Consider the following 15,501-nt stretch of genomic DNA (forward strand, 5'->3'; position numbering starts at 1 on the left):
GCAATGGAGGATGGATTTTATCAAGATCAAGGTGCATGTTTCCATAGAAGCTTTTCAAAAATTGCATTTGCTTAGGATCATCAAGATCTTTATTTCTTTGATTAGCTAGTATAAGGGATGGAGCATCATCATTATTGTTCATCTTTCATTTAATCAAATGATCATAAGAAAGAAATTAGTTCCATTTTCTATCTTTTTCCTTAATCTTTCACAAAGCTTGAAACATGGAAGGATGAATATTATTTGGAACGAGCTGCAAGCCGCCATAGAAATTCTTCAAAAAGTTGACTTGGTTAGGATAATCAACAATCTGGTTTTGTTGAACAACAGGTACATGAGAGGCACTCTTATTGTTTTTCATTATTGATTTCAAATCTTCTTCATCTTAGCTCATACAATCTCTCTGTGATAAGAATTTCTGATTGTGACCAAGACGATGACTTTCTACATGCTTTTCAAAACTTGGAACAATAAATAATGTATCTAATGAGAAAGGAATTGCATGCCACTGTAGAAACTCTCCAAGAATTTAACCTGCACGGGCTCATCAGGAACCTGATTTATTTGATAGGAACAATCCTTATCATCACTCTTGCTATCATGATCACTTTCCACTTTTCCTTGATATCAAACCATATTGCCTGGTCCAATATTTCAATTTTTGAAATAGAGTTGCCTAGGGAAGGTAACTTGAAATTTCTTAGGAGTAATATGCACTGGTATTTTGAATCCCCACTTGAGTTGCAAAAGATCTGTTGGTAAATAGATTTTTCACTGTGACATTGTCTTCAAAACAGACCTACTTTCATAAGATGTAGTGAAAATTGTGCCAATAGTTGGAGAGATTGCAATTAGATCACTATCAAATCGCAATCTTCCTCTGCTTTTGAGAGGGCCAGCTCCCTTGTATGATAGGGATATTTGAGGTTCTTGTGTATGTTTAACCAACAATTACAAAAAGGAGGAAGCACTAAACTGAAGCGAATGAACAACGTAAACCTTTTGGAAGACATATTAAGACCAATTAGGATTCTGTAACAAATAACAATTACAAAGGAGATTTATAAACAAATATTTTATCCATGCAACAACAACAAAGAAAGAATCATATATCTCACATTTGAAGAGAGAGGCCACTTCATCACATTCGAAACAAGATATATCATTACAATAACTACACAATATCAATGTCTTACACATGCATTAAAGGTTACCAACTTAACATATAATAAGTTAGCATTGATAAGTAAGAGGAATAGTTAAAAAATATGAATAAATGTCTTCCTTACCATGATTATGAGATTATACAATCTCAAATTCTTCTTTACATAATGCAAGACTAAAAATAATTTAAAGTTTCTTTCTGAATTTCTCCTGAGTTTCCCCTTACTAAAAAGTCTCCCTTTTTACAATGCAAAAGACTTGTATTTATAGGCTCCATTAATAACCAACTAATAAATACTTACCATAACTAAACCACTTTGAAGACAAGTTAGGATTTACCTTACTTTTACAAATATCAACCCCAAACCTAACTTTTAGTTACAATACATGACTTAGTTACTTTTACAAAAAGGTAACTAGTTACCCATAAGTTGGAAGAAAGATCAAGTTATTGACTAGATTGAGGTAGTTCTCGATCTTTGTCTGCTTCATCCATGATACTTTGTGAGAATATTTTACTACCAATTCAACGTGTAGTTGCATACTGGAACATTTCTGCCTTGCGAATAAATGCATTGATCAACTTCAATCATTATAAAAGTTATGATTCCAACCAGGATTTGAATTGAGCTCACCAAAACAATCTCTCAAACGCTCCCCAACACGACTAAATTCCTTTATATTCATATATATATATATATATATATATATATATATATATATATATATATATTTCCACCTTGTCTTGCTGTTGTAAAGTTGTGATAGATTTGGTGTTTCCTTCGCAGATATTTCTATCAACACTTCTTTCAGGCTTTCTTTCAAAGAGCTCACATCCACATGCTGGCCATGTTGAGTGTTCGTATGTGGTTAGAAGATTTCACCATGTGTGAAATCGCTTTATCTCATTCCTGGAAGATGACACATCTCTCAAGTGTTCTGTCAAATAGTTCGGTTTTATTGCTTGCAAGTCCAGATTCCACACTAGTGCTTAGCAGAGCATTTCAGTGATACCAAATTTTGAATGCATGCCGAGCAGGGTAATCATAACTGAAAGTTTCTAAAGCTTTTTCAACAATTTGACTTCACAATTTATTGCATTCCACTAGATTTCCTGTAATGATCCTCCAGAATTGTCTTTCTGAAAGACAACTTAATAAATAAATAAATATATAAAAATAAATATATATATATATATATATATATATATATATATCATTTTATGAACTAATGTATTATAATTAATGTTTGAATTAATAATTAGAAAATGCGAATAAAATAATAATAGTTAATACTAAAACTGTTATCAATTAATAAGTCAGTTTGGGTGTTCCACTGGAAGAAACTGAATATAACACTTTTTAAAGCCTGTTTGGCGAAGGAAGATGGACGGATTGGGATTGATACAAATTTATTGATTGAAGGTATTCAAAGATTGAATCCTTTTGTCAGTTTCTTAAACTGGCCTAGTGGAAAACAATAGATGGAGATATCTAAAGAAGACCAAATAGAGGCTGTTTGTTCCATTGAGAACAGTGATTATTTTATCTATCACTTTATCATCAGCATGACTTGGTTTATACCACTATTTCAACAATCATCGTCATTTCCTAAAGGGAAGAAAGCCAAAGATGGATTTGAAGATAATCAGGAAGGTGCGAATGATACATAGACATTCCTTGTCTTAAACGGTGGAAGTGAAGACCAAGACATCTCTTGTCTTATACGGCAGAAGGGAAGACCATAGACGGCTATGTGGAAGTCCAGTTGTTTGGGAATAGAGGAGTTTGGAGTTATCATTCCTGAACAAGACAATAATATTCCGTGACATTCTGAGATTCAACAACCTTGTACAGTGGGCATAGTCCAGAAGAGATGCCGGAGGTAGTTGGATTGTGACAAGACTGCATATTCACATTTCAACCAATAAGCAGTGGTCAGGCATCAATTGTTGGCGCAGTAACAGCATTGCAACATTCTCAATTCTGAATCATTGGTTCATTGCACAGAATGAACTCCCATGAACATTGGTGTAGATTGTTACTGAAGAAATACAGGTGCATGTTTAATTAATAACCCTCAGTAATTTATGCAATCAGTTTTGGTCAAATCAACGTAGTTACTGCATACAGATTCTATTGCATATAATTCCAAATTGTCATTTTCTGTGTTTACATTAAAATTCCAGTGGAGTTAGATTAAAGTGTGCTCAGAATTTGTAATTATGTTGGAATAATTATTGAGATTCCATCCAGAAATAGTTATAAGAACCAGGAATTTTACATTACAAACAATAGGGCATGTCAAGAGACCACATTTGGCATGCAAATAAGCAAGCACTTCCAACTAGAATATCTGACGACGATATCAGTTCTCAAATTGCTTTGATGAAATGTTTGTTTCTTGTAATTATTGCACCATGAGATGCCATATTTCTGAACTAAATCAAATTGTCATAAGCATAAGTATATTCAATTTGCTAACAGGGTAGTTGGGAAAAATCGAGAAGTATATTCAATTTTTTCTATTAAAACTCTGAAGATACAGGAGCCTACTAGCCATCAATTTGCTAACAAGCTAATAGAAGCTAATTACCAGAGACATTCATCACCTCTCATACCCGAGTAAATTAATTTTTTTTTCAACTTTTCCCCTACATTCATTTGTTTTCAACTTATTTCCTCCAGCCTCTTGAAATTGGTAAGTGCATAATGATAGTTTTAAAATGCTGAAGGCAATGAAATGGCAACAGGACAATGTTTTTTGTGAGCTCTTACTACTCATACATCACACTCATGGCTAAGTTAAAGCATAAATGATAAAATCATTTCAACATTTCTGTAATATGTTTCACAAGTAATGAAATGGCAAAAAGTCAATAATTCACTGAAGCACTTTCAAGTTATGCATAAAGGATAAATTCAAAGCAAATGCTCACAATTTCATGTTTCATGACATTTTCTGTCTAGTATTTGGTTTAGCTCGTTACCAATGAAAATGCTAATAATATTAAATATTTCAACATATCTTAATTTCCAGGTCAGATTTATCAATATCAATAGAGGATGGCTGGTTACCTGTGGCAAGCATACTAGTTGGTATTCTACACATTCAAGTAATTCTTCACTCGATTTTATTCAAAGGGAGATCTTAATATCTATTGAAAGTTTTGTAAAATACATTAGCATGCTTTTTCAAATTTGAAGCATGAATGTTGTCTAAAGAAAACATGCATGTATTATGTATCAGTATTTTGCTTAGACAACAAATTCATAGATTGCTTATTGAAGTAAATAGTCATTGATCATTGGAATTGAATTATACAACCATATAAAATCTTTACCTTGTTGGAGGTTTTCTGTGAGGCATTTTACATTTTTTACAAGGAGTTATTATTACACAGGTAGTTGGTAAATATTTTTAATGAATTAATGAATGAACAAGATGTTCATTTATAGTTAACAAGGAGATGATGTTTCTAGAATGAAACAATCATAAGAATTAGAAAAATTGGAATATGTAAAAAGTATTGATCATTAGACAAAAATAGAAAGATATCTATAGAGATATTATTGTATACCCTCCGTTAGCGATCAATATGTCTACGACATCAAGGAGCCCCCGGAACTTAACAAACTTATTTGGAAGTAGGGATTTGGTGAGAATATTTATGGTGCGGTCTACTGCACGAACATGCTGCAAAGCCACAGACCCATATTCAATTGGCAAGCAGATGAACTGATAATGAAGCACAATATGCTTGCTTTTCTCATTGAAGTCTGGATTTTTGGCGAGTTTGAGCACCACTTGATTGTTGCAGAAGAGGGGCAAAGGGCCTGCTTGAGACAGGCGGATGTCTGAAAGCATCCTTTGAGGCCAAACTGCCTCACAAGTTGCTTTGACTGTTTCCTGATATTCAACTTCTGTCTAGGAAAGAGATACAACCTGCAACTTCTTATTGGTCCAAGTGATAGCATCTATGCTCAAATGGAAGACATACCCAGTAGTGGACTTTCTGTCATGAACAAAGCCTCCCCAATCCGAATCTGCGTAACCGAGGATTCTAGGATCTCTGGTTTGTCCATAGAAGATACCCAAGTCTGAAGTGTTGGCAATTTGGCTAAGGTAATGTATTAAGGTTGTCATTCATGGTAACATATAGCCTATTTTGAGATGACAAAAGATAAGAATATGTCTGAAGTATAAAAATCTAGAAAATTGTCTAAGTATGTGTTGGTTAACAGTTTGCCTTGATTTGGTTTATACCCTTACTCTTAATGTGCCCAACTTGGTGAAAGACAAAGTAGTTAACAACAGAATGGGTCAATGTACATGTTCTATCAAGAACCCTTGAATTGAAAAGGTACAGCTCCCTTGTATGCAAAGGTTTGCAATGAATGTTGTTTTTAGTAGATCAACAAGACTTAGGGGTATGCTCTTAACCAAAGAGCAGTAGAGGTATGACCGGATTGCCCAAAATTTTAAACAATCCAAGTGGATTTTAGATGATGACTCACGAAGTTTCACAACTATGAAAGCACACGTGTCAATTTTAAGCTCTTCTAACACTTAAATGCAGTCTATTCAATCTACTTGAATGCAACATGCAACAATGCAAGACTATCTACAATGCATAGTGCATAAGAAGAGAGAGTATGATTAACTAAGCAATACCCAAATCGCACAAGTTAGTGAGATTTCAAAATAACCGTTTGCTTCCTACTCATTAGCTTACATTAACCAAACCTGAATTTCTCACACAGTCATGAAAATGCACATGAACTAACTTGCATAGAACAAAGGATATGAGACAATACTATATATGAGGGAAATAAAACTTATAACCACTAAAAAGAAAGAAACAAAACCTAGTTTATTTGCAATCCCATAGCTTTCATTAACAACACATTTCATTCCAAGCACCATACAAAAACTAAAACTAGACTAACATGAACGACAGAATCAAAATATGGACACAGAATCTCAGACAGTAGTCCCAACTACAAGGGTTTGCCCATATCAAAATTTTGCCTATCTTATTTACTTCTCAAAAAGTCACATTTATAGGCCCTTTTAGAATTGACCATTTACATTTGATGATTGCTTAACAGAGCATCTTTGAACAGATACATTCCAAAAATAGGATCGATTGGTCAGTCATCCATTACAAAGTTTTAGCCTACGAGAATGCCAATTATGGCTACAACATCAATGAGAGATAGAGGGGGTGACACTTGTCATATCTTGCAGGGTGAATGTAATACTTTTTCAGAGCATCATTTTTTCTTTGGAGTTACAAATTTGGCCTTGTAGGCCTTTATTGCATCAGTTACATTCTTCAGCTCATGGACACTAGGAATAAGAATATTGTCAGCTTTGATCATCCAATAATCATGCATTTCTGTCAATTCTTCTATTCTGGAGATCCTTGAGTGGAGCTTCTTCGCTGCATGCTTTAGAACACCATCCACTACTAAAAGTTCTGGAATCTTTGTCACTTGGAAAATTGATGGGTTAGTAGCCTCTTCAATGAATGCTAGAAACTTAGTCTTCATTTGTTCGATGTCTACCAACTGGCCATTATTGGTGACATGATTTAGTGTGCAAAACTTTTAATTATTTGAATAGTTTGTCCATTACTTTCTTCACTAAATCATAGACATCTTTCAGCTCATGCTCAGACTTCACTGAGCTTTCATTTTTGAATTCCAACTATTACTTCCAATGAAGCAATGGTTCTTTGCATGATTTGTGCATCCTGTGGGTTATAGCAACATTTGTCTTCATGTAGATCACCTCTTGCAATAGGGCCAATTACTCTGTTAGGCTCTCTAATGCTTTGTGCATTGAAGTCTGGTGATTGTAATGTTCCCGTCATAAAATAAATATTTAATCAAACCTTTGTTAATGGGTCAATTGATTAAGTATATCTTGGACCCATTTTTATTTAATTATTTCCGTAGGTATAGCCGTTGGCTATCTTTGGAAACCATCCATAAAGTTTCTCTGAAAGGTATTTAAGCATGACTTGTAGGTAGTAGTAGGTATGCGATTTGGATTATTCCTCTGTACTACGAAATTCTGTTGGAGTTGAATATTGTTCGCCATTTCAAAAGTGAAAGATCTTCCCTACTTGGCTTTCTTTGGTTTTAGTGAGATTTAACCCTCACCCTATTCCGTTTGTATTGTTTGGCTCGGATCTGGCAAATCGGAGCGCTATTGTTATTTGCAACTATAATATAGACTTCATTCCAAATTGATGTTTTGTGTGTCTTCAATCTTTATTGTGTATCTTACTTGGCAGACCGAAGGCTATTAACGTTATTGCATGTTCTGCTCACCATCCTTGCCTCCACCGTACACCATTGCACATTTTCGGTTGCACTCTGTATGGTTGCCTCCTGCACTGTACAACCATCCTACCTCATTGTACAATCGTCCAACCCCACTGTACGACCCTCCCCTTGCAATTGTACGACCTCTCAGATTTAACCATATGGCCTCTCTGTTGCATTTGTATGGCCTCTCAAACCCAACCGTATGGCCTCTTTGCTAAACTGTACGACCTTTTAGACAAATGTACACTACCATACGACTTAGTTGCTCCTCCATCCAATCCGTACACTGCCTTCAGCTTCAATTGCAGGGATTGGAACATTACAGTGTTATCAAAGCCAGTAATTCTGCCAACCTGTGGAAGTGAATGCAAGTTTATACCTGAAGGAGAAGGCAAAATAACCTTGTTGGTAGAATGGTAGATCCTCAGGATCTTATGACAGAACTATGAATCTTTTAAGAGAGCTCAGCAAAAACCAAATGCAAATCAATGAAACCCAAAGGCTTATGCAAGAAACACTACAAAAATTGGCCGAGGGAAAGATAACAGGAGAACAAAATGGGCATAGCAACGACTTTGTTACGGGAAGGACAAACTCTCAACCCTCTCGCTCTCGACCCTTGATACCCATCTTCCTTCCATAGACAAAATCACCATGCAAAGAAAGAGAGTCCACTTTTCAGGAAATGCAAGGAAAACTTCGAGAAGATTGGAAGAACGCGAATATGGAAGGTAATATATCATACAGAGACTGTTGATCTAAGAATGAGATATTCGGGTGGGGGATATCGTGGTTATTTTAAGGATGATCTTTGGAGAAAGATCAAAAAATTAAACTTATCACCATTTGATGGATTTGGAGCCATTACTGTATAGGCATGGGTTTTGAAGGCAAACACCTATTTCCAACTCAACCCGATGCCCGAAGAGGAAGCAAGCAAGTTCGCAGCACTCCATCCGGAAGGAGTGGCGAAAGATTGGTGGCACCATGGATTGGTCACGTTTAGCCATAACCAAGTAACCTCTTATGTCGAGTTCACTGTGAGACTCTTTGACTGTCTCAATGGGAAGGATCTTGAACTAAACTTCAAGATCTAGCTCAGCTAAAGCAAATAGGTGCGGTAGACATTTATATCACTAAGTTCCAAAGGTTGTCAGTACTAGTTAGAGACATCTCTAAAAGATGTTGAATTGTGTTATTCATGGATGGGCTACGAGAGCCTTTGAGAGGCTAGATCAAAGGGTTCAACCTGTGCGCACTCAACAAAGCTATTAAGAAGGTGTGTGACATGGCCGCATCTTCCTCTAAAACTCACGTAGCTACACCAACACCATCCCTACAAGAAGACAAAGACAAGGAGCCAATTCAGATTAAACCTCCATCGGATGTAGACTCTCGACAAGAGCTTCGGAGAAAAAAGCTTTGTTGCATGTGCAAGGAAGCATGGGGACCAGGTCATCGCTGCCTTGGGAAGGGAAAGATTCATTACATTGAGGTGTTTCCAGATGACGACGAAGGACAAGTACCTATAGTGACTAGTGAAGAAATAAACCAGCAAGAGAGAATAAATGCTATGATACAAAAAGGGGTTCCATTGCTACCCTCATTATAATGGCTGGAAGTATTGTCTTCAGGGTTCGTGGCACACTTCACCGGAAACAAGTCACAGTCATGATTGATAGTGGTGCCACACTCAATTTTTATTAATTCATGTTTGGTTACTAGTAAGGGATTGCATGCAGTAGAGCATGGAGGAATTGAGGTTAAGGTTGCTGGAGGAGCCTTGTTACCTTGCACTCGTGATCCCACGGCTAAAAATTTCCATGGGAAACTATACCTTGACGGATGATTTATTTGTCATAGATTTTGTTTATACTGATATCATCTTGGGCATCTAGTGGATGGAGATCCTTGACCAGTACATCCAAAGTTTCAAGAGGATGGACTTGTGCTTCTAAGAGGAATGCCAAATAAACGATTAAGGGAAGTCATAATCAAAAAGATTTAGGCCATTTTTAAACATGATATGATCCCAGACATTGCAAGTAAAAACATAACAATCAACACTTTGCCCCATTCCTTGGATAATTGGCGGGCCCATCTATTGGTTGAGTACTCCAAGAACACTTTTGCATGTGAGTTGATGGATGACTATATACATGATGAAAGATACCAAGATAGATATCATTTACTAAGGCGATATGATCTATTTGATACCTGACTTGAAATTGAAGAATCTGATTACATAAGGTTTCCAAGAATCGGATTTGCATTTGCTTGAGGACAAGCAAATTTTGGGATGAAAGAACTGTAATGTTCTTGTCATAAAATAATATTTAATCAAACCTTTGTTAATGGGCCGATTGGTTTAGTATATCTCGGACCCATTTTTATTTAATTGTTTCCGTAGGTATGGCCGTTGGCTATCTTTGTAAACCGTTGGGAAGTTTCTCCGAAGGGCATTTAAGCACAACATGTAGGTAGTAGTAGGTATGTGATTTGGATTATTTCTTTGTACTGCAAATTCCTGTTGGAGTTGAATATTGTTCGCCATTTCAGAAGTGAAAGATCTTCCCTACTTGGCTCTCTCCTATTTCAATGGGATTTAACCCTTACCCTATTCCATCAGTATTGTTTGGCTCGGATCTAGCAAATCAGAATGCTATCATTATTTGCAACTATAATATAGACTTCATTCCTGCATCTTCAATCTTTATTGTTGTTGGTAAATAGATTTGTCACTTGAAAATGGCCCAATGGAGTATATGTGGCAAATTGTTTACAATAGTTGGATAGGCCCTTGATATGCGGCATTCCTTTGCATTTAGAGGGGCAGCTCCCTTGTATGATATAAATTTGAAGTTTTTCAAATAAAAGTGAAATCAAACTTTAAAAATAAATAAACAGAAAGCCATTGATGACGAATGCACCACATGATTTCAAAGCTTTCCTAGACTAACTTAAAACCGCTAATAATAACAATCAAGATCTATGCTTGAAAACTATTACTAGCGCAATGCTGATCCAAAAATTCATAAACATCTGCATGATACTGTGAGAATGCTCACTGCATAGAGAATCAACATTTCTAACAATTTAGATTTAGAAGAAGAAAACTCAAATTGCAGGTTCCTTTATTTTCTTGCACCAAGAACCTAAGAGGAATTTCTGATTACAAAGACAAAATTTGTACATACTTTCTAAATATCATCTTCTAATCAAAATTTTAGCATAGTGCTCCCTTTTTCTAAAGTCCCAAAAAGTCCCTTTACAAAGCTAAAACGATCCCTTTTATAGAGATGGAGGTTAAGAACTGTCCTCTCGTGGTTAATAACTACTTCCAAAATACATGTTTTGGGAGAGGTTAATTAACCTCAACAAAATTAACCAAGAATTATCAAATCCTTATCATATGGTCAAATGTGACAAAAATCACTATTTTCAAGCATGATGCTTTTGTAGTCAACACTTTGATGAAGAATCAAAATTGGGACTATGTCAAACAATTTCTTCATCTAAACTTTGGTCATATATCCACCATTCTTCCAGACGGTGGCTCCTCCTGCAACTTGACAAATAGAATCAAAAGATGAACTTGATGTCTACGGCTACAACCAAGGTGGCGGTTTAGCGTCCGCATCTTCAAATTCTTCTGTCAAACAATTCTTATGTCACCCTTTGCACATTGTCTTTGTAGAACAAAATCTCCACTTGGCCTACGATGATGACATTTTGTCATATAATTAGCATGCAATCTGGACGGACTTCCTTCCTCATGGCTCGAACACAGACTCTCCATTGTTGGAAAATTCACATTTTAGCATTGGTCTCTCATCAACTATAGAGTGTATTTAATGAGATAGCTTCTCCATGATACGTTCGGTCAAATACATGCCACGTTCTCCCTTTATTCTTCCTTTCAACGTTTCAATTGGACTGAGAATCATATAAAGAAACATTGCACCCAAAATTAGTGTAAATACTATGTTTCCCTGAACATCTACTTTGGAGGACCTTGGAGGATGATAGAAAAGGTTATTGGATTAAAAACACCAGCTAGTATTGTACATATCTTGCAGTCATGATTGAGCATTAAATCAAACAATTCCCACTCATCTTCTTCAAACTTAACTTCTTGAACCTTTGCCATATCTGTGACTATGCTTGCATATACCCGAGTCATAATTATTTGATCACTAATTAATTTAACTATGGAATTTGCATTGTCATTCTTATAGTCACATCTCCAAATGCTCTATTTTCTCAGACATGCTGAATCCACTGCTTCAAATCTTGTGATAGCTGCATTTTCAATGTTCATTGTTTCTTCGTCATCTTGATGAATGAGATCAGCCACTCTTTTCTCTTCTTTGTTGCGAATTCTTGTGTTGAAGCTTTGCTGGATTATCTCCAATTGAATACTTAGCAGTAGCATTAGCCAGTGCTTCATCATTTCAATTCTCTTCTTTTACTAACTTGATCAAAGAGGTTAATAACCACCTCCAAAATACGTATTTGGAGCTTGACCTTAACCTTTGAGACAAGAAGTTAAGGTTAATAATGGGGGAGAAAATACGTTTTTTGGAAATTTATCTTAACCTCTTTTTGATGGAGAGGTTAAGATTTTAAAGTGAAACACGTGTTTTGGACCCCGAACGTTAACCTCTTTTTAAAAGGTTAATGGTTAATGATTTGGTTTAGAAAACGTGTTTTGACCCCCAAACCTTAACCTTTTAAAAGGTTAATTTTGCAAGCTTATCTTAACCTTTTGATGGAGAGGTTAATGGTTAAGCTTTCAAAGTGAAATATGTGGTTTGACAATTAATATTAACCTTTGTAGAGGTTAATGGTTAATGATCAAGTTGAAAATACGTATTTTGGTTCCTCCATTAACCTATGAGAACTTTTAACTTGAAAGTTGGATTTTGAAAATTTGAAGTGTTGGACGGAGCTAGGAATGAGCCGGAGATATTTGAAGAAAATTTCTCAAAAACTCTAAAAGTAAGTGACCATTTTAATGCTTAAAATGAGGCATATTCCGAAAATAACCATTGTTTAGAAAGGTGAGGATTGAGGCAATTTGATATCCGGGCAACAATTGTTATCTTACTTGGTAAACTGAAGGCTGTTGATGTCATTGCATGTTCTACTCACCATCCTTGCCTCCACTATACACCACCACACATTTCCGGTTGCACTCCGTACGATCATTGTAACCAACTGTACGGTTGTCCAACCCAACCGTACGATCGTTCCCATTGCAACTGTACCTCTCAGACTGAACCATACGACCCCTCTGCTACATTTGGACAACCTCTCAAATTGAACCGTACGACCTCTTTGTTGCATTAGTACGGGCTCTCAGACCCAACCGTACGGCCTCTTTGCTAAATCGTACGGCCTTTCAGACAACCATACACTACCATATGGCTTAGTTGCTCCTCCCTTCTATCCATACAAGTTTTCATTCATTTGATGTCTAACTGGCCATTACTGGTGACATATGATTTAGCGTGCAAAACCTTTAATTGTTTGAATAGTTTGTCCATTACTTTCTTCACTAAATCATAGACATCTTTTTGCTCATGCTTAGACTTCACTAAGCTTTCAATTTTGGATTCCAACAATTGCTTCCAATGAAGTAATGGTTCTTGGCTTGATTTGAGTATCTTGTGGGTCACAACAACATTCGTCTTCATGTCGGTCACCTCTCGCAATAGGGCCAATTGCTTTGTTAGGCTCTCCGATGCTTTGTGCATTGAAGTCTGGTAACTTGACACTGCTTCTCTCAATCTGACAGTGTCTAACAAAAAATTTCTAAGGTTCTCAATGAGAGGGGAACCTTGAGCTTTCATTTCATCTATCTAGGCATGACCAACTTGACCAAATTGCCTCTCCTGTTGTAGCTTAAGTAGTAAATTCTTGTTTTCCTCTACACTCGGATCAAATGTGCTTTAGAGGTAATTCAAAGTGCAGCTCCAATGTAATCAATTAACTCCTTATTTGAGGCTTTCAGTACTTCTTTCTCTAACTTTAACTCCTCCAGTCTATCCTCAATCTTCACATTTGTGATTTTCCAAATATTGACTATAGAATCATGCATTGGGATGCCTATGTTAACCATTCTAATCTGAAAATCATTAGGAGCATCATGAAATTTTCCCACCTCTTGAGGTTTTGTAATCTCCACTAACGTGTGGCCAGTAGAAGAATCCGTGGCCAATGCTGCTATGGTCTTCTGTTTCTTTGCCTTCTTTGATACTGGCTGAGCTGAAGTTGCTTGTACAATAAGGTCCTTAGATGCAACACTTTGTTCACATCTTTTCTACTTTCAATCAATAGTCTCTTCCAACCAAGATTCAGTTGAAAGGACATTAAGTGTTGATTGCAAGGCTATAGGATCAAAAAGCTTCCTCGCAACTGGAGGTGTTACTTTGCTTTGGTTGGCAATAGGAAAGGTAGTAGCTTTAGTAATAGAGAGGGTTATAGTGTCACCTTGCTAGGATGCTTCCTGTTGTTGTCCATCCAGAGGGTTATTGTCACCATCAAAGTTGATGACTAGCATGGGGGAGGAGGCCTTGGCTACTGCTTTCTCCTTTTCCTTTTCTTTGTCTTTATCTTTCTTTTCTCCAACCTTTCCAATATCTGGCAGAGTTCCTCCGCAGGTTTGAGTGATTTGAACATTCTTCTTAGGAGGTTGGTCTCCTCTACCAACAGATTGTGCTGGTTTGACTAATGTTGATGTAGCAACAGTAGTAGAAGTAGCATTAGATGATTGGGCAGTTTTGACAGCTACTCCACTAGTAGAACTCGCGGCTCTAGTTCTCTTTTCCTTCTCTTTGATCCACTCCACCCATTTGTCCATCCTCTTGATGACACCACGCATGAGGACTTCCATTGTATCGATAACATGGCTATCAGGTGGAGTTGACACTATAGGAGTGTTCTTGACTTGCTCATAAGTTGAGGGACGAATGTAAGCACCATCATCTGCAATATTACTACCATCAATAGTGTCATTATACAACTTAATCTCATCTAGTGTCAACCTAGACTAGTACCTTTCTCTGGTTTGGTACTCATCATAACATCCATCCCATTAGTCTTCAATATCCGTAACATGCCTATGAGCGTACCCTAACTTCATATGATCTTTTGCAGAGTTAACGGGGTCATAGTGGGGTCTTATCACCTCATAATCATTTAATTTAATTTTGTCCTCAAAGGCTTTAACTAAATTCCAAGCATCAAATCTTGAGGCACAAGAATTAGGTCCTACCATGATTGGAAAAGGAATCTTGGCTATCTTCTTCACATTCAAACATAAGGTATTCACCTGTAGTATTTGTCTACACAACTCAACAAGAACTAACCTATCTTTGGGATATTTGGGGAGTCTCTTCGGGAAGCCATCGAATGCACCAATCCTTAGGTAGGAGAAAGATGGAAATTGGATGAAACAACATTTGAACTAGCTGACCACTGATATGTCTTTTGGTGAAAACCTTGCTTAGGGCACCCTTGCAATTCCCGCCACAACCTCGTTGTGAAGGCATCATTTCCCTTTACATACTCCTCGGAACTCCTCTACAATTGTAGGTGGGGATAGAATTCATACACCTTGGTGTTCTCATCAAAATCTTCGATACTGGAAAGACCAGGGCAGAGATGATGTGTGTCTAAGGCGTATAGCAAATATGAAGACAAAAAACTGTTTAAATGCCTTGGCCGAATTTAGCCAGGAGGCAAGCTTCTCACATGTAATCTGAGCCTAGTCAAATTGCAATCCTTCAGCACAAATAACCTAGACCAAGAAGAAGTTATGCTCAATGAAATCCAAAATCTCCTCCTTTCCTTCTAATCTTAGCAATAGGACCAATATATCCACGATTTCCCTCTTTAGATTAGTTCCAAACAGAGTCTTCGACATCTTACTCTTTTTGCCACGAGTAGTTTGAAACCAAGTTCTCTACATGTATTCTTTCATTGGAGACTTTTT

General features: G+C 36.7%; 1 protein-coding gene across 6 annotated transcripts in view; it reads left to right on the forward strand.

Moving 5' to 3' along the window:
- LOC149554623 (zinc finger matrin-type protein) overlaps positions 1-15,501 on the forward strand; it is a 170,107-nt gene that overhangs the window by 122,398 nt on the left and 32,208 nt on the right. For all 6 annotated transcript variants that reach the window (XM_089828681.1, XM_089828676.1, XM_089828677.1 and 3 more), the window contains one exon: positions 4,204-4,279. In XM_089828681.1, coding sequence (XP_089684807.1) covers positions 4,204-4,279 — 76 coding nt within the window. The remainder of the gene's footprint in view (positions 1-4,203; positions 4,280-15,501) is intronic.

The sequence above is a fragment of the Cupressus sempervirens genome, chromosome 5 (genome assembly GCF_028749045.1).
Source record: "Cupressus sempervirens isolate cs-2001-9-10 chromosome 5, ASM2874904v1, whole genome shotgun sequence".
NCBI lineage: Eukaryota > Viridiplantae > Streptophyta > Pinopsida > Cupressales > Cupressaceae > Cupressus > Cupressus sempervirens.